Source organism: Gracilinanus agilis, chromosome 3 (assembly GCF_016433145.1).
Source record: "Gracilinanus agilis isolate LMUSP501 chromosome 3, AgileGrace, whole genome shotgun sequence".
Classification (NCBI taxonomy): domain Eukaryota; kingdom Metazoa; phylum Chordata; class Mammalia; order Didelphimorphia; family Didelphidae; genus Gracilinanus; species Gracilinanus agilis.
Genome location: NC_058132.1, coordinates 604,995,805 through 605,020,652, shown reverse-complemented (window position 1 = coordinate 605,020,652; position 24,848 = coordinate 604,995,805). Strand labels below are relative to the sequence as shown.

Here is a 24,848-nt window from a genome sequence, read left to right as displayed (position 1 = left end):
AATGGACATCAAAGGTCCTTGGGGTTGAAAACAATAAAATATAGGGATACTTTAAAATGTTAGGGTATTTATAACTATTTGGGACACTGGACATTAATAACTTTTGTCCATTAGGCTATTAAATTTTGTTAGGTAGCAAGAGAGAAAAAAAAAGGATAATGCACACCTTGAGTATCCACCCAGAGGCTGTCAGCATCCATGATGGAGTCATCAATGGTTGTTTCATCTTTGTAATCATCATATGTTTCTGTCTTGTATTCGGAAAAGCCAACTTCTTCCTTTTCTGGGGAAGCAGGGGCCTCAGGGGAGCCTTCTTTGGGTTCTTCAAGGGCTTCTGCAGATTCTTCTATCTGTGGTTCTTCTTCAGGAGGAGAGGACCTCCTTTCCACCTCTGATTGCTCTAGGGCAGCAAAACGTACACTGTGGGAACCGGTTTCCCCTTCGTCTGTTGTGGTTTGCACTACGGTGATGAAGTCATCTTCAATGGTCACCACTGACTCAATTACTCCCTTGTACTCAGGCATTTCAGCTGCACCCAACTCTACCAATTCCTCTTTGACAGCTGGAACACTCAAGTCTGTTATCTGGAGAGTTTCTGAGCGGAAAAGTTGTTTATCATATTCTCCTCGAGCTTCTATTTCTTCTTCTTCTTCCTTTGGAACCTCCTCTGGTTCAGATACAATCCCTTGCAGCAATGGTTCGATGACTTCTGAGGGAGTGATGGAGATGTCTGGGGTTTCCTTGACTGCTTCTTTTGGCTGCTGATCAGGTTCCATCTGGATTTCAGTTCCTTCAGGCTGCTCTCCATAACTCTTTGAATCACTTATTGCTGGAGGTTCTTCTGCTGGCAATTTGATTGTGATATCTTCCTGCAAAACAGTTACTTCTGGAGTCACTTCTTTCTTGCCCTCATCAGGTTTCAAGGACTCCATAGTCAGACTCTCTGGAGTGTGGTCATGTTCCCCACTTGACTCATAGGATTCCTCTTTATCTACTGCTTCCTGGTGTACCAGGTCAGGCTTGGCCACTTTTTCTTTGACCTCTGTCTCAGAAACCTTGCTACTCTCTTTCAGGTGGCTGGGTTCAGTACTTGGAAATATGGCTGCGTCTGGGGGTTTGGCTAAATGGGTCCTGTCCTCTTGAGCAGCCTGTGTACAAGGTTCTGTTCCTTTCTCAGTATCTACTCTCAGTCCTGAAGCAGCCTGCCCAAAGTCACTGATATTTGCATCGGGCTGACTCTGCTCAACTTTCTTGGCACCAACATCCAATACATGCTCTGCTTTTGGTGATGGTTCTGCCTCAGCCACCTCTGGCACTGAACTAAGGCTCTTTTCTGCCTTTTCACTCATGAAAATAGAAGCATCTTTTGGCTTGATGGGCTCTTTCCCAAATACTTGTTCAAAGGTCATTCCTGTTCCAAATGCTTCAACTTTATCCACTCCCTCTGCTACTTTTATGGGTTGTTCTTTTTCTTTCAGAAGCAATGTTTCTTTGGATTCAATATGTTCTTCACTCTTTTCTAGCACAGTATCCAATTTGTCATTACTCTTTCTTTCATGATCAAATTCTCTACCAAGACCTGACTTATCACCAGAGATGCCCTGGGATAGTTCTCCCTCACTACTAAAGTCTTCTTTAACTCGTCCAGCTGCTGCCAATTTCACTTCAATCAAAGAGAGATCTGCAGCCAAATCTCTTCTGATCTTGTCATCAGAGCTGTCATAGAAAGAGCCACTTTCACCTGACAAATTCTCACTGTCTTGGACAGGTGATGGTAGAGGAACTGTATATTTATTGAAAACACAGTAACCTAGATCCTCAAGTTGACTGTCTGCTTTTGCAGCAACATGATTTTCATCAGTGACAGCAGGCAAGCCGGTACTGCTCTCTTCAACTACTGTCTCTGACGGTACTGATTTCCTTCTTGCCACCTCAGCATCTGCACTTACGGAGGCTAGCCTGGACCTTGTGCCTGCTAGATCCAGCATTTCAGGCAAGTCAGGGGCCATCACAGACCCATTTTTATAATAATCTTTGGCCAAGAAAGGTGACTCACACAATGATTCTACCTGGATATTTTCTGCTCGGGTCACTTTCTCTTCCTCCAATTGTTCTTCTTCCTCTTTGCTTTCTATTGGAAAACAAGGAGCTTTCTCAAGGGCAGGAGTTGTGGCTGGAAGGTAATCGTCCCCTTCATCCATGCTTCCACTGGTATTAGTTAGAATATCAGAAGCCAGTGGAGAGAGATCATGTCCCCGGCCAAAGTTAAACCCAAGTGCGATGGAATCCAGGCAAGACATGGGTAAATTGATTGACATGCTTCTTTGTTCTATGGCAGATCTACCACCAAGTCCTAAACTCCGGCTTAGTGTCAAATCATCCTTATTTTTGCTGTGGAGGTCTCTTTTTTCTCCGTAAACTTTTGGATCAATGGTGAACATCCTTTCTTGGGGCGAGCTAGGTTCTTCAGGGAGGTCAGCTGGATAGCTCTGTGCAAGGGTACTGTATCCCCCTTCTAAAATGGGAGCAGATTGTTGCTCCTTTCCTGGGTAAAATTCCTTTTCAGAACCTTTATGTATAGGTGAAATGGTATCATAGGATTCATAGCTTTCTTTTGTATCACTCAATTCATAGTAATCACTGCCAGACTGGATACTTTTTGTGGGTTCTTCTTTCAATGTAGAGGTTTCAAAGTACTTTGACATTCCAGATTTGTCTTCATCCAGGTGCCTGTCATAGTCAAGAGATGCTGCAACTCCCGTCCTATGGGCCTCAAGATCTTTGTCCACAATCTCCTCTCGAAACAGTTCCTTTGTTGTGCTCTTTTCACTGAGGAGATCAAGTTCATCAGAGGCCTTGTCCAGCATTTTTGAAGTTGTGGCAGCACCTGAGAGGGTTTGCTCTAAGCCTTCAGGGAATGAATCATGTCTTAAATCAGTTTTTTGGTCTTTCTTGTCTTCCTTTTGGAATGTTTTCTCTGTCGAAACACTAATTATGCCCATCTCTTCATCTAATATCTTCTGCGGTTCGCCTTCTTTTGGCATCATTTTCTTTTCAGGAATAATGTTTTTCTCTTCTGGTTTTGGATGAAGTTCACTATCAAATAAAGTAGACTTCTGTCCATTGAATGTGCTAGGCTCCTTTTTCTGCTCACTTTCCTGCTTTATTACATCTTTTTCTTCCCCAACACTGGGAATTTTCTGAACAGGACTTTCTACAGTTGCTTTGTCAGTTTCTATCGATGATATAATTTCCATTGAGGCTGTTGTTTCCCCTGCTTTTGAAGTTTTTTCCATATGTATTTGTTCTTCCTTTGGAATCTCTTTGGCAATCTGTGGACCACTAGGCTCTTCCTTAGCTTTTTTATCTTCTGGTTTCAGTGTCTCTGGTGCTAAGGATAGTGCTTCGGAAACAAATTTATCTGTAGTGGTATCTGACAAATCAATCTTGGGTTCAGAAGGTAAAGGAAAGCTCACACTTCCAAAGGGAATTGGCTTTGGAGAATCTAGTTTTTTCCCATCCCATTTTGGGATTCCTTGAATGTCATAGTTTTCTCTCATGGGTGTGAGAGGAACAGGAGATAATTGACTATATGTACTCCATTCATCCTTGGGGACTTCAATGGACAAGTCTTTTTGCTCTTTCTGAAATACAGTCTCTGTAGGAAAGCCCACATCAAGCGCCGCAGAGCTTGGCTCACTTTTCTGTTGCATATATTCTAGCTCTTCCCCGAAAGTCTGTTCAAATAGGGTAAGAGGTGCCTTTCCATCTTCTTTGCCATATATGTCTTTTTTATCTACAGTCTCAGGTTGTGTTGGCTGGGCAACTAAGGCATCATGTTTAGGCAGTTCGGCAGGCTTACTTTCCTTTCCAGATTCTTTTTCCTTCTTGTCTAAGGGTTCGGCTGTGAGAGGACCAGTTCCCTGTTGCTCATGGAACTCCATCTTCGAGGCTGAAAATAAATCTGAAGTAATTGGGTTGCTTTTTAAACAAATCATTCACAGTGCATTTAGGCAAACAGCTTAAAATCATTCTTTGACATGATTAATGGATGGAAGGGTAAAAAAGAAAAAAATACATGGAAACATGCAGGCACATTATTTATTTAACAATCAGTATGAAAATGAAGACTAAGTTGCATGTTACTATTGCTGGTGTAGATTCTACCTGTAGTTGTGTCTTTGTGGAATTTTTTATCCCTCAGGTGTGTATGAGAAATGTGCTTTAGATAAGTAAAAAGTATGTGTGCCTCCAGATGTACATTTTAAAACTTTAAAAAAAGTCTTTACCTATAGCAAGCCATAGAGGGCATGAATCAGCCTTATGGGCTAAATAGAGAAAGGCATTGATTTATGCTAATCTTTTGCATTAGTTCTCTCAATACCAAGTAAATAGTAACTTACAGTCAGAAGACAGATTATTTCCATACAAGATAGGGTTTTGACTATTTCAAGTATAAGGGTTTCAAATAGACTTAGTGCCCAAATGAAAAGAAAAACCTAAGCAATATATCATTGATATGAATCTTCAAAGATGACTATACTTCAAATTTACAAGGAAATAACTGATATTGTTGCTAACCACTTATTTATAAGCTATGGCATGAAAGTGGGACAAGAAATATGGGAATAATTTAATTTGTCATCTGTTAAAAATCTTAACTTTGTTTATGATTCAACATCTGTTGGATATTTTAAAATACTTCGTATCAGTCTTTCAATGAAATGTTAAAAATAGAAGTAATAAAGACTGAAGAGCTGAGTGCTTAAACCAAGAAAAATTAAATGTCAATTCTAAAATGCCTTAGGTTTTGATCAGCTCAAATGGTTGGATTCTGAAAACTGAAGAAACATTGCTTTTTGAGAACCTCTAAAAGGGTAAGTGGAAATATAATACATTTATTTTAATAGATTTCTTGTGGCTGTGATGACTGGTGATCATACTTGTGGCTTGTTTTGTTATAGTTTTTTGAGATCGAGTCTCCTTATCTTACTCAGGTTGGAAATGGTAGCATCCATTCACAGACCCAATCCCAAAATGGATCAGTATGGAAGCTTCAATGTGCTCTGTTTTTCTGACCTGGACTAATTCATGCCTTTATTGAGCAGTGAGGATCTCAACTCTCAAAAGTTCACAATATTCATGCTGGATTTAGCATAGATATTGGATTGGTTTTAGCTCTAGTTGTTTTCAGAATTCCTGAACTCAAGTCATCCACCATCCTTAGCTGAGTAAGGACTAACTAAAGGTGTGTGCCACTGTGTATAGCACTGTGCCTGGCTCTACTTGTAGCTTTCGGTCTATGTGCCAGTTGGACCAAATGGAATTTAAACAATGGTCCAAGAGTTTTATTGCAGTTTGAAACTTTAATAGCTATCAGCTAAGAACACTTTAGTGAATAGCTATTTAAGATTAATATTGCACTAAGACTTTTGTGATACCCTGTACTTTTAAAGTTTGGGGAAAAAGAATAAAATTCAACCATATCTCAAAAACAAAGTGTTTGGAACATCGTTACCTTAAGTATTTGTGTATCCTGTTGTAACAATAGAAAAGAAATACTTTATGAACTTCTAGTAAAGGTCAGATGGATGAAAACCCAAGAAGTTTGGAAATGACCAAAGGATGAGCTTCAATGAATGGAAGGGATTTGACATGAGAAGCATCAGCAGTAGCTCAAAGAAAACTAAACCAGAATGCACCGAAGCATAAAAATACAGCACACTGCACTGCAAACAAAAAACACGTCTATAGTTTAAGCCTCTGGTATCACTGTCCAAGTCAACAAAACTAATTTTTGAAAGAAAAGCAGATGAATCTCTGCACCAAAAATTAAAAAATAAAATAAAATAAAAGTGTACACATATTAGCAATGTGACTGGCAAACATCTGAGATGGGGAAGGGGGAAAGCACTCAGGTGACATTATCAGCTTAGCTGCAAAGCATATTGTATCATAGCAAAGTAAAATCAGGAATCAGGTGCGGCAGCAGGAAACCATGCGGTCACGTGGCACCAATGCAAATACAAGCTATATATTCTTTAAGCATAACAACTGGAGCACTACAAGAATGAGAAGAATAAGAGATGGAACAGCTTTGGGAAAGTGCCAACTTGATAAAGCTACAAAACAGCCTGTTTGTAGGCAAACACATGCAAATCCTAGAGAAGACACACCTTCCCCAGCAGAGAAAGGTGTTTTTATATCCAGAGACACTTCCTGGACCACTTTTATATTTTTCTCAAGTGGGCCCCCAGTGGAAACACTTTCTTCAGGAACTATTTTGGCTTTCGAACTAGAATCCATTTGGACCTCACTGAGTCCTTTTAGTTGGTCTGGGGACTTAGGAAGCCCACACTCTTTGCCCCACTCTTTTTCAGGAAGAACAGCATGCTTCACTTCCTCAGGCACTGGACCCTCTACAGTTTCTTCTTCTTAGGGATGAAAAATATGTTGACATCAGGACTACAGACAATGCACAGTACAACATTCAACAGAGCTCTTACACAGCTAACACTTTCAGCTCCATTTCCATGACATAATGGCAACCTCAAGTGGATTTTCTTCTATTCTTAGGATGAACAAATTAATCTTATGATGAAAGATACATTCTTTACAAGTTGCTATATTATAGCACACATTGATTTAAATGATAATGCATTTTTAAATCTCTTGAAATGCCATTTATTTTGAAAACAAAGAGCTGAAAGAGTTTTATTGCTCTATTTTCCCTTAGCAGATTATGGCTATAGGTTGAAAATATGTTGAATATTTGCTGGAAATAAGAGATGGTGCTACTTGTTAACAGATGATTATGAAATGTAGTGGTATTAATGCACTCAGAAAAGTACCGCATTTGTTAGTTATGTGCTGTTTTTTCCAATGTAGGAAGTCTCTGTATAATAACTGGTAACAATTTTGGAGAGAGAGCCCTAACAAAGTAAACTTTTAGAGTCAATTTTCTTGGAAGAAATAAAAGACGGAGATCAAGTACCTTAGTTGCTTTAATATAAACTGTATGAATACTTATTAGCATTTATTCAATATTTTTTGATATAAGAAGCAGCATGGGATAGTAAATGGGGAGCCCGCCTCGAAGCCTAGAATACCTGGGTTCAACACTTGACTGACATACTCGCTATGTGACTCCTATGCAAGTCATTTATCAGTGCTCTAGACCAGTGATAGGCAAACTTTTTAAAGAGGGGGCCAAAGGAAAGGAAATGCTCATCTGCCAGTTGGTTTCTAAGGCAACTCTTTTGAAGTTCATTGTTTGTATCCTACTCATTGTATTCGTCATATTAGGAATAATGTCACCAGGCCAGATAGAACATTTCAGGGGTCCTGCATCTGGCCCGTGAGATGTAGTTTGCCCATCACTGCTCTAGACAATTCTCTATGACTGTACATGGAAAAGAAGGTTTCAACCTACTTTGGGAAAGGGAGTCTCCTCATCTGAGAATTCCCTTTACTAACAAAATAATAGATCTACTCTTTTTGTTTTTTCTATTTACAATTTGAAGGTTATATGAAGAGCAATTGGCTGGGAAATTTTGATACTAATGAAAATCTGTAATTGTAGTGAAACATTTTTCAAGTTGAATTAAATTTCAATGGGAGAGTTATATTGGAAAATTACATGACCTTTAGTTCTAAGAACACTGTGTTGAGTGTAAATTGCTGAAATAAAATGTGATTTTTTTCACATTTAATTTTGATACAAAAATTGTTACTTTGTACTTTTTTCTATAAGTGGCATTTTTGCTTTTCTGAGTCTACCTTATCATGTTCACTAAAAGTGCCCTTTCATATATAAAATATACATAAATAATATATAAAATAATCAATTTTTGATCAAGTTAAAAGAATTTTAGTGCCACTTTCCTGCACTCCCCAATTAGATTCAATATACCATGCAATTAAGGTTTTTCAAAATCTACTTAAAGCCCTTGAGTTTCCATTTTTCATAAATCACACTTATTTGCTCTCTTCCAATCATTCTTCATTTGAGTCACTGGTACTTTTCTAGGTTTTTTTTGTTGTTGTTTATCTTTTGGATCCTATTGGAAGATTGATTTTCTCCTATAAATATACACTCCTTTATGTCATCAGATTGGGAGTGGCACTGATGCATTTTAATTCCAAGAAAAGTTGGCATATCCATTGTAAGATATGGATACCAGTGTATAAGATATAGCATAGCAGGTTGTAGGATACAGGATAATAGGCTGCTATTCATAATAGTAGAATTATCTACAACTACATTTCTTGATATTATAGTCACACATACTTGTCTTTTCTGATGCTGGAGTAATGCCTTCCTTAAGACTTAAGAATAGTTTGCTTTTCTTCATGGTGTTTACCAGATTGTTACATTATAATTAACTGTGTGCCTCTTCTTCTTCTACGTCAACAATGCCAATGAAAAATAAATAACAATAAACACAGCTAACTTATATGTAGCACTTTAAATTTTGCAAAACACTTGTCATTTGTTCAAGCTGAAAATTATTTATATATAAATATTTGACCCTCACATTAGCCCTTTGAGATAAGTACCATTTTTATCCCCATTTTACAGCTTAAGGAACTAAAGCTGAGGATGGGTATGTGGGTTGTCCAGAGTCAGAGAGCTGGTGGATTTTTGAGGTAGGATTTGAAATCATGAAAGAATTTTTGACTCTAGTATAGTGCTCTATCCCTATGCCACTTAGTTACCTCAACAGTCACTAAATGATTTCCATCCCAATTTCAGAACATAGCTAGGTGGCATATAGGAAAAAATAGTTATATAATCAGTTCAGCCCCAATAAACTACTGAAGTAACCTTTTCCCAAGTTAAAGTTTTGCGCATCATGAACTTTAGCACAGTTAAAAGCATTGTCCATTATTTTAAGATTGTGTTCCAATGATGCTATCTATGTGCTTGGGCAGAAGAATGTATGTACCTTCATTAGCTTATACATGAAGAAAAGAAATGTGTACACTCTCCGAATTTATCTATTAATAGGTGGCAGGAAATATTTATCCCAGAATTAACTTCTCATCTTATTCTTTGCTGTTGCTATGAAATGAAATCTTCCTTTTCCAGAAAAGGAAGAATACATTTTCTCTACCTCTTTGAAAGTGGGGGGCTGACTGACCTACATAAGGACTTCATTTCCATGTGGAAAAAACAGGTTGTCTCTGTTCCCTCCCCAACATAAAGGCACATGTAACATGATGAATGTGGTCAAGGTTTCAGGGTGGGGAGGAGGAGCAAAAAGGGACCATGCTTGGTTCACCTTTATCATGGCTCAACAGGGCCTCTGCCATCTGCGTGGTGGCACTGGGGAGCACACTAGAGTCAGTCCACTCTGAGCTGAACAAGGGGTGCTCATAGTACTCCTCATCTGAATTGTAAGGGTCATCATCAGGCACAGACACTGAAATGGAGGGAGCTAGGAGCTTACGCCTCTCCCCACTGGTGGCAGGCAGAGGTCCCACTTTATCCTCAGCCCCTTCATCTACAAACAGACACACGGAAGAAACTGCAGGGAGAACTAGACAAGACAGACAGACACAAGATAAGACGGGACAGGATGGAGGCATGCCTAGGGACACGAACATCCATAGAAGCAACGGGGCGGGATGAACGGATGGAAATCAGCCAGGCCAAGCCAATGACAAATGGGAAGAGATGAATGTTTCATGCTTCAATATCCAGTGAATTCAACTTATTCCTTTTGACAATTTTATTGCCATTGATTGATCTACATGAGTCACAGGCAGTGTGCAGCCTTAATGCATTTCAGAAGTCTTCTATATCATCTCTTCCAATAAGCCCAAACAACCATAGAAACTTTGGAATGGAAACCAGCATTAGAAAAATTAATCCACCATTTCCTTAGGTAGAAACCAATTTTCATTCTTCTCACATTTACAAACGTGTAAATTTCATCAGCTACAAAAAAGAAAGTTGTTAAAAATAGGTGACAAAGTAAGGGAAATCTTTTCTTATTTGGAATATTCTAAAATACTTAAATTAACTGGAATGCTCAGGGAACTAGGCATGTTGCTTATTTTAATTTTCTCATTAACAGGTTAGTTAGAAATTCCTTTCAGTAGAAAAGTTTGTTGAAAATTCAACATTCAAAAACGCATTCTAAATGTATCAGTCTCCAATCCTGCCTTAATAGAGAACAAGAAGACATTTTTTCTTAGATAACTGAGGTTGGTTGTAGTGCTTTGAGGTCACCAGTTTGGATACTCATCCTCACTGTACGTGACTGTTAGAAGTAGATAATAGAAGAGATGAGGTTGAATCTGCACTGGTTCCTGGAAACTGGTATTTTTGAACACAGCTCTGATATAAACTTGCTTTGTTTCTTTCTCCTAAAAGTAGTATTCAGGGAAAAAAATCATTCAGGGATTTTAGTTAATTGTTTTCTGGTTAAAGTTTTACTTTGCACATTATTTTTAGTTCATTATAATACTGACAATGCCTATCTTTAAAAGTTTCCATTGTCCTTGCATTCTTTTGCCTGTGTCCCATTGAATTTTTTGTAATGATCTTTGATTCCCGTAAAAATAGGTTGCTCTCTCACCCATAAAACATCTAGGTTCATCAAATAAGAGCAGAATAAAATCAGCTTTCTCCCTTCAAACTGGCTCAATGTAAAACCACTTAAGTACAGTAAAAATAATCTGGGTATAAACCGAATTTGAATATTTTCTTTTTTATCTTGTTTCTTGTTTTCCACCTTGGTTTGAAGAAAATCCTTATTGGTGGAAGCAGCAGTCTTCCAACCCTGTGGTTTCAATCTTCTCATAATTGGCTCATATGATTACTGAGTCATTGGTGTTCAGCCAAATATGACCAACCTGTACCACCCTTTTTGGTTTCCACAAATGGTGGTTTATCTTTGGGATTTTTGTATTCTTATGCTACGAAAGTTACAACAAAACAAAACAAAACATCTGCTTCTACCTCTGCTAAATCATTCATTGCAAAAATCAGCCAGATGCTATACTTCCAGGATTAATTAGATGAAATTGAAAAAATGAAGGAAGAAATGAAATCTCACTTGAGCCCTTGTTTTTGCCCTTTGTAACAACCCCATTGGTTATTCTGGTATTGGCATACGGTAAGCACTTAATAAATTATTGTTTACTGACCAGATAAATTACATTGAAAACATATAAAAATAAGAAAATTGAAAGCCTCAGATTGATTAGAATTTCTTGAATTAATGCCTGGGTATGAATCTAATTTCACTGGGGAAAAATCCATAACCTTTACATTGGAAGAGTTTTTCAACTCATTGAATAACTTTTCAAGAAGTAAGATTTTGCTTCCATAAAATAGAACCAATATAATCCTATATCTGAATAGGACAATTTAAAAATGCATAGTTATATTCTCATTTACATTTAACTCACTCATTAACATTAAAGGGATATAAGGACTGTAGTCATATCACTGGGGAAAAACGGTATTTCCACAGTGGACTGAGGACCATTAGGAAGCAATTTCTAACTTCTGAAAGCTATAGCATCTTGAATTTAGGGACACCTGGCAAGTTGATTTAGTGGGGCCACTGTAACCAGAGAGAGAGAAAGAGAGAGAGAGAGAGAGAGAGAGCATTATCCATTGAATAGAATTTACATTTTTCTGTAGAGAGCTTTCTGTAGTCCTCCAAAGTTGACTTTGAATCCAAAGTGAAATTTCTCAAAAATAAGTATATTGCTTAAAAAAGTTCTTTTTAAAAAAAGATAATAAGGATGATGAAAATTAAGTGCTACATTTCTTTACATAACCTATTAAGAAATTTAACTTTTGGTGGCTTTAAGAAAATCGATTAACAAAACTTTAGAATTGGAAGTTACCTTAGATATCATCTTGTCCAAACTCCTCATTGAGAGCACATAAAAACTTTTTTAAAAAATTTTTAAGATTTACAGGCATTGTAAGGCAATAGCTTTAAGCCAATATTCTAAAAAAAGAAAAGTACATTTACTTCCATATTTGAAAACGATTAAATAATTTAGAATGACCACAAAATTTCCATCAAACCATTCTATTGTATTCTTGTTCATTCATCCCAAAATGAATCATATTGTACCCAAACTGCAAGTAACCTCAACTGCAAGAGGGACAAAAAACTGATAAATTATTCAATATTTTTTTCTTAGTATGTATATGGATCTGTCTGTGTCTTTAAGTTTTGATGAAATGTTTTCTTTACATTTATTGCCTTATCTACTCATCCTTATTTTAATTATTCATTCACAAAGACAAAGCTGTCTCTAGTTTGATGTAATTAGTTATCCCTGGATTACTCAGCCTTAAATACCCACCTTCCTCCATAGACTTTCTTATCCATATGTAGTGACATTTAAACTGATCTGCCTCAATATATTTCTGAACCTAAGTAGTGACTGAGGGGGCATTCAAATTTCTTAAATACAAAAAATTTCTATGAGAATATAAAACTGAGTAGTAACTCATACTATTGGTTGTATGGGATAGTAGTGGGCATCTAGATTTTGTTTTGTTCTGTTTTAATTTTTGTTCTTAAAGAACTTTAAAAATATCTAGTTCTGATCTTTCATTTTATATATGAAGAAACTGAGATTTGGAGAAGTGAAGTGCCTTTGTCAGTGTCATTCAGGAAGTCAATAATGGAGTCACAATTTAAACTTGTGATCTTGTGACCACAAATCCAATGTTCTTTCCACAAAACTAGACTGCAACTGGCTCAACCTTTGTGCAAGTTACTGGACAAAATTTTAAATTTTATACCTATTGGTATAAACTTAGAAAAAAAGTTAAAGGGCATGTTTATAAGTTCAGTTTTCATTAGAAATTTACCACTAAGAATCATATAATTTTTTTCTATAACATAACATATTTAGCTTTCAGGGTGATAATTTATTTTTCACAGTCAAGTAATGAAAACCAGAGTTAAGCTGATAATTACTATGGTGATGAGAAAATTTTTACATAACATTTTCTAAACCTTAAAGCACTTAATTAAACTAATGATTTCAAGGACATTATTTTAGGATAGATGCTTAGAACTTCTCTTAACTATCAAATAACAGCAATAACCCTAATAATAATAGCTGACAATACAATGCTTAAAGTTTAAAAGTTTAAGGCTTCACATTTTATTTTTCATTTTACTCTTACATAGTGAAGACAAAAACCTAAAATTTAATTTTAGGTCTCTGCATTCACTACTTTAAATTACTTCTCATTTAAAATGAGAGAAACCTGACCTATAGAAAGGCTCCAATACTTGACTAAATCATGGACATTGGTCTTGACCCATAGCATAGCCACCAATATTTTGCAGTGACTAATGGGGCTATAAATCATTTCATCCTTTTAAAACATTTCCCATTATGTTAAGTAAGCTCAACAAAGGTGATGGATTCAAAAGTAAGTATTCTATGATTTGCTTTCAACACCAATTTCCTGGAAAATGAACCTGAAACTAAAAACACTTGAAACCTCAGAAATGTTGGTTTCAATGAAATGACTCAACCGACATTTTCCTCTTCCAGAGATTTAGGCCTGTTCCCTACTACCCTTTTATGATGTTGCCACAACTTGGAAACAACCAAGAACCTTGCCTTAGATCTGCAACTTTTCAAAGAAACATTGCTTAATATTTTCAAAAACCTTTCCTCATACCAAATGATAAGTTAAATAAAAATTTTTAAAAAGTTCTCTTTGAAAAGTTGCTCCTTTCCAGTTATTGGTTGCCCCGAAGTCTGGCAACATTAAAAATGATGCCTGGAAAAATCAAATGGATTCCTGCCTGGTATTATTGATTATTTATATTTTAAGTCTCTTTTGAAGTATCTCAAATCTCAAGTATGGCTACCTAAAGAGGTTCAATGTATGTTTAGGATGGCAAACTCAATCAGTGACCTCAAATCTAAAGATGTTGGAACCCTCAAGTAATAGTTTGTTATGAAGTAGATTAAGTCATGTAGTTTTGGACATATCCACAGAAAGGTAAGTTTCACAATCCCAGTAGATCCCATCTAGTATAGCATGACCTCAAGACCAGTTTTATTAGGGGACCTCAGTGTCCTCTGATGAATTGATGAATTCCTTTGCTAAGCCATACATGCATCTATTTTTGATTTGGGGATAATATAACCCTTTTATAACATCAGTGTTAACCTTGGATGACAGGAGTAATTCTAAAGGCCAACCATATGTTATATTAGAATTTGACTACAAGGTATCCTGACTCATAGAATATTATGAGATAGATCATCCTAAATTTTGTATGTGAATAGTTAATTTTTTCATGAATGGAATTTTCAAAATTGGTATTCAAAGGTTTCAACTAATGTAATCAGTTCTCTGAAAATCTCCTTAATCAAAAATTCTAGTTTTGCTCTGGAATTATATTTGAAATTATTATTTATATTATTTTGCAGAGAGCACTCAATGTCCTCTACCATACCAGATGGTTTGTCCTGCTAGGGCTTTCTTTGCCTCCCAAATTACTTTGGCATGAACAGCTCCATATTTATTTTTATTTATTCTCTTTTAAGTTTATTTTGTTGGGGAAACTAGGTGGCTCAGTAGATAGAACAGTAGGTCTGGCTAGGAGGATCGGGATTCAAATCTGGCCATAGACATTTCATTTCTCCATGATTCTGGGCAAGTCATTTAATTCCATTTGCCCAGACCTCACCCTTTTGTCATAAGAGTTGTTACTAAGACATTAAAGTAAGGGTTAAGACATTAAAGTAAGGGTTTAAGAATATTGTATAGCTATTTAGATATGTCCTTTTTGCTTCCTCTGTTAGGATGTGAGTTCTTTTGCTAGTAGGGACTGTTTCATTCATTGATTCATACTAGTGCAGTGCCTTGCACATGGCAGACACTTAACAGTTGGCTTACTGACTGGCTCTCAAATTAGTTACCTTTAGTTAAAAAGTTCTGATACTCTTCCTAGAGTCAATTTTCTGATATTTTCAGTGAATCCATATACATTTACCTTCCATGAAGGCCCAAGGAAGCTCTACAAAGCAGAGAGATAAAGGCAAATGTCTCCATTACAACTAACACCAGTCCTTTCAGTCTTGAAAAACTGATGAACTTCTCAAGTTTATATATCATCTGTGTTTGCCACTGCAGGCTGACTTGAGAAGGAAAACTATCTTCATGATGGAATGATATCTCCTCAAGAACACAGAAACAATAGAAGTCTAAACATCTTAAACATTTGGGAAAGGAGAAGGTGGAGAAACCCTCATTCAGACCTTGGTTGCACTGGTCTTTCCCTTTCTTCAGGAATGTAAGCCAAATGTCACAGAAAGAAAGTTAAAAAGGAAGTCATCTCATTTCAAGAACAGTTAACTTGGTATAATAGGGCTATACTAACCATGAGCTTGCCCAAGCTTACTTATAAATCCAGACTCCTGGGTGTGTCACTTATGTATTTGATGATTAGGTCATAAATCTTTGCAAATGACCCAGAGGATAAGTATAAAATAAGAGGATTAATTATTATAATATATCAGAAAATAATATCAATTAGCAATCTTAAATTATTATTTTTAAAGACCCCTTATATGTTGCCCTCTGGGGAAAAGATCATTAAGAACAAAACAAAAAAATAATTTACCAAAGTTAGTACAAAGTCGCAAACCCCTTATTTCCTGTTAAGTCTTAGAACAATTCTACTTAAAAAGCTCCCTTACTTTTGCTTAGAAATGTTGGGCTATAGCTTGGACATTTTGTTACTTGGGTTAGAAATCATAGCTTTTTTTTCTATCCTAACATTTACTAATCCAAAAACTCTACTGTAGTTTAGGCTGACTTTTCCTATACAAACTAATTAAACTCTCTCTCTGTCTCTCTGTCTCCGTCTCTGTCTATTTGTCTCTCTTTCTCTCTCTCTCTTTCTCACGCTCTCTCTCTCTCTCTGTCTCTCTCTCTCACTAATTTATTTTAGTTATATAACAAATACAACTGGTTAGTTCAGTGGCTTCAACTGTCATATATTACTTTATCCCTAGCCAATTTTGCCCTCATAACTCTAAACACTTGTTATATATGTGACAATCATAGGAACTGAATACTCTTCAGACCTTCTGCCAAAGCTGTAGCCTTAATATTTTGATGGGTGAAATTGATTTCTATACTTTACAGGTCAATCAATTTTAATTATACAAAGTAAGATGTTATTAAGAAAAAAGATATGAGTTGATTTTAAGAATTGGTTCTTTGTGAGCTTGTAACTCAGAAACAGCTCTAATTAAAAAAATTTATGTAATATCATGTGTGTTTTTTGAAAATCAAAACCCAATCCCAAAACATTCAAAGTTGGCTTTAAAACATGGATCTTTTTTTGATATTTCATAGGATTTGGATTCATAACAGACCTTAATGACCATCTATGACCCACCCATTTGATAGAGAAGAAAACTAAGGCTTAGAAAAGAGCAATAATTTGCCAACCAAGATACCCAGTTAGTGAGGAGTGGTCAGGAGTTAAGTCATAGTCTTTTTTCCCCCTTACAAATCCAATGTTCTTTCTAGTTATCTCTTCAAGGGAAATTCTATGAAAAGTGAGATAGCCTTATTTCCCTCTTTGCTCTTCTCCCCAATAAGCTGCAATAGCAAAAGATATTAAACAACTATATCATCAAAAATTTCAGTGAAAGGGTATTAAGTTAAACCAGTTTTAGTTGTATTTTAATTGAATTGGTTTTTAATATCCAGGGTTGGTTTTTCTCCAGAAAGTAGAGGCAAGGTAACCAGATAGAATTCCAAAAGGTGACTGTCCCTCACAACCCCAAATTGTGAAAAGATCTCTCTCTACATAATACATTCCTGATATGAATGTGGAAGTCAGAGCCTGTTAAAACTCTGATATTTTATGCTCTTAGCAGGGTTCTCAGCAGCTCAATGATTACATCAGACAGTTTAAAGGCTTACCTAGTCATTTATAGATGAATCTATTTTATTTTTAAAATATTTTTTGTTTTTAGAATAGACAGCAAGAAAGCTTACATACTATTATACTCATACTTCACTGACTTAATTGAAGTGGATGCTTCAGATTCCAAGAACTATGGTCTGGAAGGTGTTCTGCTGGGGACTGGAACCCAGTTTCTTGGCTCTGAGTTTGTCATTTTCAATCCTAGTTAACATTTTCTCAAGGTTGCATATGTCTCATTATATGGTGGACTTACAAACACACGAAGCCAGTTCTTGCAGTCAGAAGAATCTAGTATTAAAGGAATCACTATTATTTATTCTAGCTCCTTGTTGGCAGTTACTTTTTCTTTCTTTGTTCACCACATATCCTGACTCTGATTTTATTTTGGTCAAATGGACATTTACTCAGTATAAAATTTTAATTCCAGATTACTTGAAGGATAATATACCCTCTTAAATCTAAAGCAAGTAAAAACAAAACTAAGAAGAGTTAAGGCAGAACAAAAGCAAGTCTATCTACCAATATCTTAGAGAGTTGTACTGTATGAATTGGAGTCTGGATGCCCTTTACCTGAGGACTATGACCCCAAATACCCCATGTGTGCTTACCTTCCTCCAATGTTCCAGTCTGTTCAGAGGCTGGTGATGGAGGTGGAGAGGGAGGCAGATTAGCAGACTCTTCAACTGCTAGAGATGGAACAATGGAGAAATGGGATTGAGCAATTCATTTCCAATAAGTCTTTAGCTATGCATATCATATGTCATTTTAATGAGGGATTTCTAGTCAATTCAAGGAATGTTACAATAGTACGCCACAATTAATTTTACTCAGAGATATTATGCTAGACATACTTTTATGAACTTCAATAAAAGCAAAGCACAGAATTTCCTAGGAAGTATTTAACAACAAAAATAAATGAGCAAATTTCTTTAAATAATAATCATTAATTTATTCAGTCTGCCTTCTTTATGCCTGCAAAATTTTTACTCCTTATTCTTATAAATTGTATCCAAACCTGTACTTTATAACTCTTGACACTGGATTTCATCTGAAAAGGAAAGATGAGGCTCTCTGACACTCCTTTTTGAGAGTATTTTAAAAAATTACACGTAATAAAAGTTTTTGTTAAAAATAAAAAATTATTAAAACATGGAAGAGCTTTAACTACTTGAATAACAATACAAAATGCTGCCTTTTTCCAAAAAAAGTCCAAAAAAATAAGTCATCATTCAAAAAGAACTAGGGGCAGATAAAAACCACAAGCACCCTTGGAGGAAAGAAGAATAAGTTCATGAAAATGTCTGCCTATGACTTGACCATGCCGCTGTAGATAATTATGAATCATCCTGGAAGGTTCTAAGGATTTTATTTAACTCAATTAAATAACAGTATTTTTTTCTTCTCTCTTTAAAGTTCTCATCTTCTTTATGGTCCTGAGAATTGGTATAATAGCTTTGCAGAGAAAATATTATTGTTCAAGAATAGCAGTAGAACCTATCCATTTACAATATATTATGAATTTCAACTTCATAGATTGAAATCAACCCTGAATGATGAAAAATATTTACTTAATCTTTTATACTTATTGAACTACATATGGTTTTTCTTAAATATCAAATACCAAAAAATATGGATAAAGTATGTGCCTATCAAGAAATCTTAATGTTATATATAAATACACACATATATGTATATACTCAATAAATCCTAGGGTCTTTAATACCATTGCCTCATCTAAGGACAATGTAACATATTTTATATACATTAGATTAAATTTACTGGAGTGTGTTAGCTTATTTCTGCCATAAAATTAGTAGTTAAGATTGAAGCTGTGCAGATAAAATCACTAACCCCTAAGTAATCTAAATGACTGCCTGAAAGAGGAAATCTAGACCTATGATGTAACATGTGATTTTAGTGGAGATATGCAGACCCACCGATTAGCTTATTATATGCGCTTTTTGTTATATACAAATCTGATTCACTTTGTGATTGTTTTTATGTCTTCAGGACTCTCCAGTCATAGAATAGCAATCCTTTCCAACCTCTAGCCCTTGCAATTCCCCAAAGCACCTTTGATCCATGAAATATATAATCAGATTTAGAAGTTCTTTGTGAAGAGAAATGAAGAATAGTACTACTGAAAATGGTTGACTGCTGAAAATTAAAACAAATATACAACTTAAAATTAAGACTAGTGTTCTAAGTATCCTTATGCACTCTTAAAGTATGAGATTGACATCAGAGGGAGAGTTTCTGTTTGTTCCAAATAGCTTTGCCATGACTTTAGAGTATAATCTTCTAAGATAATGTAGTGTAAAGAGAATGTATTGTAAAGAACCATAAATAGGGAATTAAGCACTAGAATCAAATATTTTAGCTACTGGAGATTGATTCTACAGATGGGTTAGACTAGATGGCTAATGAGGACTATTCCAACTCTCAAATATTGTGATTCTGTTATTTGTGATCTGGCTCCACTTCTTCCTAAATGTGTGATCCTAGGAAATCTGCTTTACCTTTCTAATCTACAATTTTCTCATCTGTGAAATGGGGATAATAATATAGTACCTATCTTGCAAAGCTACTACATGGAGAACACTTTAAAAAGTACTATAAAATATGAAATTTTGCCATTGATATCAGAACTACATTTTCAGTAATTCTCTTAGACAAAGGGCGATGACAAGCTAAGGTGATGGTCTCTTTAATTCAATTCAGTAAATATTAATTGAAGACCTACTGCATGAAGAAAAAATGTTAGTTGCAAGAGAATGCTAAAAATTAGATGAAATAAACTTCTTACTTTTATTCAGCTTATAGTCTAGTATGGGCATAAAGTACAAACATAGAATACTATAATCCAAACCCATAAAGTACAAGACAAAAGTGTTGGGTAAAGTCTTGAGAGAGTGGTCTTTTCCAAGCTGCATAGAAGAGGTAACACTAGAAGTTGACTTTATAGATTGGGAAGCTACTCCAGGAAAAGGTAAAAGGCAATGTGTGTAGGAAACAAAGAGTAGTCTAGTCTGACTTGCATATAGGGGAGAGATAAGGCTGAAATTCCCAATGGGTAAAGGGCCCTGAATAACAAATAAATTTAAATTATATTTCACAGACAGTAAGAAGCCACTGAAGATTTTGCTGAATGTTTCAGTAAAGGAGTGATTTAATTAGATCTCTGCATCAGGAAGATCAGACTGGTAGTTCTCTGAAGCATAGATTTGAGAGAGAGGAGAACAGACTTCTGGTTCTTAGTTGCAACATTAAAAATACTAAGCCCTGTTAGGATGCTATTTAATTAGTCCAAGGTGTGCATAATAAGGAACTTATACTGGATCAGAGCATAGCAAAAAAATTGCATAGAAATATAGAGGAAAAGAAGGAGGAGAGATATTAGGGAAATTATAATAAGCGGAGAAAAAAAGAAATAAAGGTTATTTCTTTGTGCTTGAAGCTATGCATAGCTCTTTAGTGATGAAACTATAGTTTTCTCTAATTGACTTAATTCTAAGGGGATGAAAGAATTGAGAGAGAATTAGAATAGGAACTCAAAATCTGTCTCCCCCAAACTGGACTCAGGATACTTAGCACTTCCTGCTTATAAAAGATGGACTAAAGCCCAACATGTCACAGCAACCTTAGGCACCCCTAACAAAGTAGAATTGATACAGGTTGAGGACAAGATAGAGACAGGAAGTATAGATAACCCTGGGAAGCTCCTGGATTTACCTATAGGGAGTCCTGCAGGTTGGTCTTTATGCTGGGCTTCTTTCTCTTGTTCACCTTTCAGGACTGCAACAGCTTCCGCAGTTACTACTTGGACTATTCTTGCAGATACTTCCTCTGTAATAAACAGTGGCAGAAGGAAAAGCAGAAAGGAAAAAAAATCATTTTTATCAATTCAATGAAAAATAAGTGGAGAAAAGGGAAAATCACCAAAAGATGATAAGCTTTCCTAAACTTGCTTTCTCCAACCTCAAAAACTATATGTAAAAGAAAAGGTCATTCAAAAGAACAGAAAGGAATCTAAAAAAATCATTAATACTCCAATTGGCACAAAAGAAAGAGAGAAGGAAAGGTAAGGTAGGCAAGGATAAAATGATGTGAGTAACATCAAGGACTTACTGATTTTATTTGACTTAAAATTCAATTCAATTTAGTTCAACAAGCAATTATTGGTTGTCTACTATGTACAAAAATACTGTGAAAGAGGATTAAAGGGATGACAAAGACCCTAATCCTAACCCTGACATTACTGAATGTACACCTCAGGAAAGGAAGAAAAAATACACACATACAAATAACTATAATAGTAAATAAAATTTGGTAAACACATCATAACTTTTTATCTCCTATTTACAAGGACAAACCAGAGTTAAAACTTCCAAATGTTCCTCTCTGAGGTAGATGGGAGAAGGGTAGGTCTTTCCAGAGTTGATGTTCTTCTGATACAGGTTTTTAGCCTTGAAGAAATCAGGCTTACCTTTATACAACAGGTAGAAGACTTGAGTGAGGGGTTCTTGAAGGAAAGGTACCTAAGAATGAGAAGCTTTATAGGAACTTCCAAAGTCTATTTTCTTTTTGCAGAGATATTAAGCCTTCATTAAGCCTACACTTATCCTTATTTCACAAAAGAAGGACTTAAGTGAAGAGTTTTTGAAGAAAAAGTACTAAAGAATGAAAAGTAAACCCATAGAAAGCCTGGCTAGAAAAACCATCCTAGAAAGCGAAGAGTATGCATAGCATGAGTTCCTCATATTTGTAAAGTACTTTCTTTACAATAATATTTTGTGGTAGTTGGCATAACTGTCATTACCTCTCTGAGGCCCAGAGACAGTGGCTTGCAGAGGTAAAAGAGCTAGTAATTAATAGACTTGGGACTTGATCTTAGATCTTTTGATGATAGTTTCCACAAGCTTTTCCTAGTACTTTATCATAACTTTATTGGGAAGTTGGCTAATGTTGCCTTTTAAATACAGAATTAAGTAGAGGGATAAAAAATTCTGATTTCTAATTTTATTCTTTTTGAAATGAGATTATACTTCCTCATATACTTCATAAGTAAGCCTATGCATCTAAGAAAAAGAAAACTACATGACCTTTTAGAGTTCACAATTGAATGCATTCGTATGAACCCATATTATATATACATTGTATATTCACATATCTTTGCTGTAGCAGATTTTAAGAAACTGAATTGACGACCTTTTCCTATATGCCTGATGTTACTTCAATTTAAGCAGTTCTTTATAGCCATAATTGATGACAGATATTACATAATTTGGATAGAAAACCTTTAGGGCACTGGACACAGATAAGTCTATTTAAACTATGTTGATGGTTTTTAATCTACTATTTTGGATTCTGCCCATATATTTTGCTGGGTATTAACATAATTAATTTAAAGATTACTCAAATCCATTAAATGTATATTGTATATCAAAGTCAAGGCTTAGAGGAAAAGGTGAGGTCCAAGTTTGACAAACATTTATTAAGAGTTCACTATTCACTAGATACAGTGTTTGGTGCTAGTGACATAAAGATTAAACTGTTTCTATCCTAAGAGAGCTTATATTCTATTAGAGGAAACTACATGTGCATATAACACTAAGCACAAAATATATGCAAAGTACTTTCTGGGGGAAAGACACTAGGAACTGGAATGGGAGTGGGTAATCAAGTTGGACTTCTTGTAAGAAGTAACGTTGGAGGTGACTTCTGAAGGAAGAAAAATGTTTCTGTTAGGCAGAGTTTAGGAAAGAGTACATTCAATGCATGGGTGAAAGCCTGAGAAAAACCAAGAATATGGAAATTTAAGTGGATGGAAGTATTGTACACAAGGAACAGCAAACAAATCAGCTGTATTAGATAGTAGAGAGTGTGAGCAAAAATGATCCTGGCAAGGTAGGCTGGAACCAAATTGTGAACGTCTTTGAAAGCCAATCATAGGAGTTTGTATTTTTACAAAGCAAAGTTTGCATTTTTACAAAGACAAGAGCCTTTGGAGCTTCTTGAGTGAGGGAGTGCTTTAGGAATAGCACATTGGGAGCTGCGTGAATGATGGACAGGGGAGGGAGAGACCAAAGAGTGGTAGGACAATTTGGAGTCTATTGAAATAGTCAAAGTAAGAGGTGATGAGAGCATGGACTAGAATGGTGGCTATGGGCATAGCAAGTGGGACATGGATACAAGATATATTATGTGGCATTTACAAGATTGCATATGAGACATTAAAGGAGAGGGAAGAGTTAAGGATGATTCCAACATAATATAAGTAAAGAAATTAGATTCTGTGGTTAATGTTCCCTCATAGACAACTAGATATTAAGGTGCAAGAAAATGGGGCTAGAGATTATCTAATCTGTTTTTCCCCAAATTTAATGAAGCTTTCAATTGTTTATAGCCATAGTTATTTTTCTAATATACCAAATCCTACTGAATCCTCCCTTGCCACACTGAAAAACAGTTAAGCAAAACTAATAGGAAAAGTGACTACATTTAACAAAATAAACATTCCATATCCATTATTCCCCACCTTTTTCCTCAAAGGAGTAATATGCTATCTTTCATCATCTGTCCTACATTTCTTTTAAGGGATATGCTGTTTTTTAAATCAGTGCTTGATAAATTAAATGGCCCCTAGTCTATTAATGTAAAAGCTATAGACCCTTAAAGATTGGGGGAGAGGGGGAAGGACAGTGGTGTGTAGTGCTGTACATAAAGTTAGAAATAACAGGGTTCCAGTTCCTCTCAGCCTTGGCTTCCTCATCTGTAAACGAGGACAGTACTAACACCTGCCTCATAGGATTGTGAAGATGAAATAAGATTAGTTCTTTGCAAATCTTAAATCTGTTATCAGTAACATAAAGGTAGGGTAAAAATGTATATGAATCTATATCTAGAGCTTCAAGCATGAGTCTGACTTCTATTTTAAATATTTCACTAATTAATTATGAACACAAAATAGTGATTATACATGATTTCATTTAATTTGCCAGATCCTTATTAAATATGTTGTACTATATGCAAAGCACTGCTAGAGATGGAAGAAGTTGACCAAAGCCCCATTTCCATGTAGTTTTTATCCAAGCACTCTTTAGAAATGGTGAATGGGAAAAATGTCATTGACAAAGATCATAAGATCTTGTAAGGCCCTAGAGATGAATCTAGTCCAGCCCCTCAATTTTGTAGTTGAGAAAATGGATCCAAAAAGGTGACATGATTTATTGGTAAGGTCAGGCTGCAAAATAGGATTCATAGAAATAATGCACAGGTTCACCTATTTGGAGAAGCTCAGCTAAAAAAAAAAAACCAAAACCTGATAAAGTTTTAGGTAAAGTTGAAGACCTTCTCTTCGATTCATTACTGAAAATGTATATGCAAAAGCAAAAGACTATCATTTACAGATGTGTCATTTAAAATTATTGTAAGCCCTGAGAGAAGCAGAGTGTCCCGGGAGATGTAGTCTCCCAGGGCTTACAATAATTTTAAATGACACACAGAGAAGGTGCCAATATGCATCAGTAAAGGAAGTTTTCCTATTAGGAATCTTCAATATCAACAAAAATCCCAGGTCTAATCTCATCACATTCACTAATGGGGGTGGAGCCATTGTTTTGGACTTTTAAATGCATGTAGTGCATTTTTAAGAGTTATAGAAGCAAATATAATCAGAAGTATTCCTAAAAGGTCAGTCTGAAATAGCTGGCAAATATTGATGCTTCATAACCTAGCTTCTAGGTAGCTTGCCCAAAAGTGAAATTAAATTTGATGTAGGCAACTTTGAAATATCAACATCTCTCAAGAATGCCACCCTTAGGAGATATGGGAGTGAGATGTGGAGGAGAGGGAAACTATAATTATAATTGGGGCATAAGGAAATTTCCC

At 35.7% G+C, this 24,848-nt stretch overlaps 1 protein-coding gene across 21 annotated transcripts in view; it reads right to left on the bottom strand.

The window, feature by feature from the left end:
• MAP2 (microtubule associated protein 2) overlaps positions 1 to 24,848 on the bottom strand; it is an 89,574-nt gene that overhangs the window by 37,254 nt on the left and 27,472 nt on the right. For 5 of the 21 annotated variants that reach the window (XM_044670710.1, XM_044670712.1, XM_044670716.1 and 2 more), the window contains exons 2-3: positions 20,691 to 20,804; positions 17,567 to 17,644 (exon numbers count right to left, since the gene is read on the bottom strand). In XM_044670710.1, the coding sequence (XP_044526645.1) occupies positions 17,567 to 17,644; positions 20,691 to 20,804 (192 nt within the window). Of the gene's footprint in view, positions 1 to 166; positions 3,965 to 6,176; positions 6,435 to 17,566; positions 17,645 to 20,690; positions 20,805 to 24,848 lie in introns of all 21 variants that reach the window. The other 16 variants (XM_044670702.1, XM_044670705.1, XM_044670709.1 and 13 more) reach the window with 10 other exon arrangements.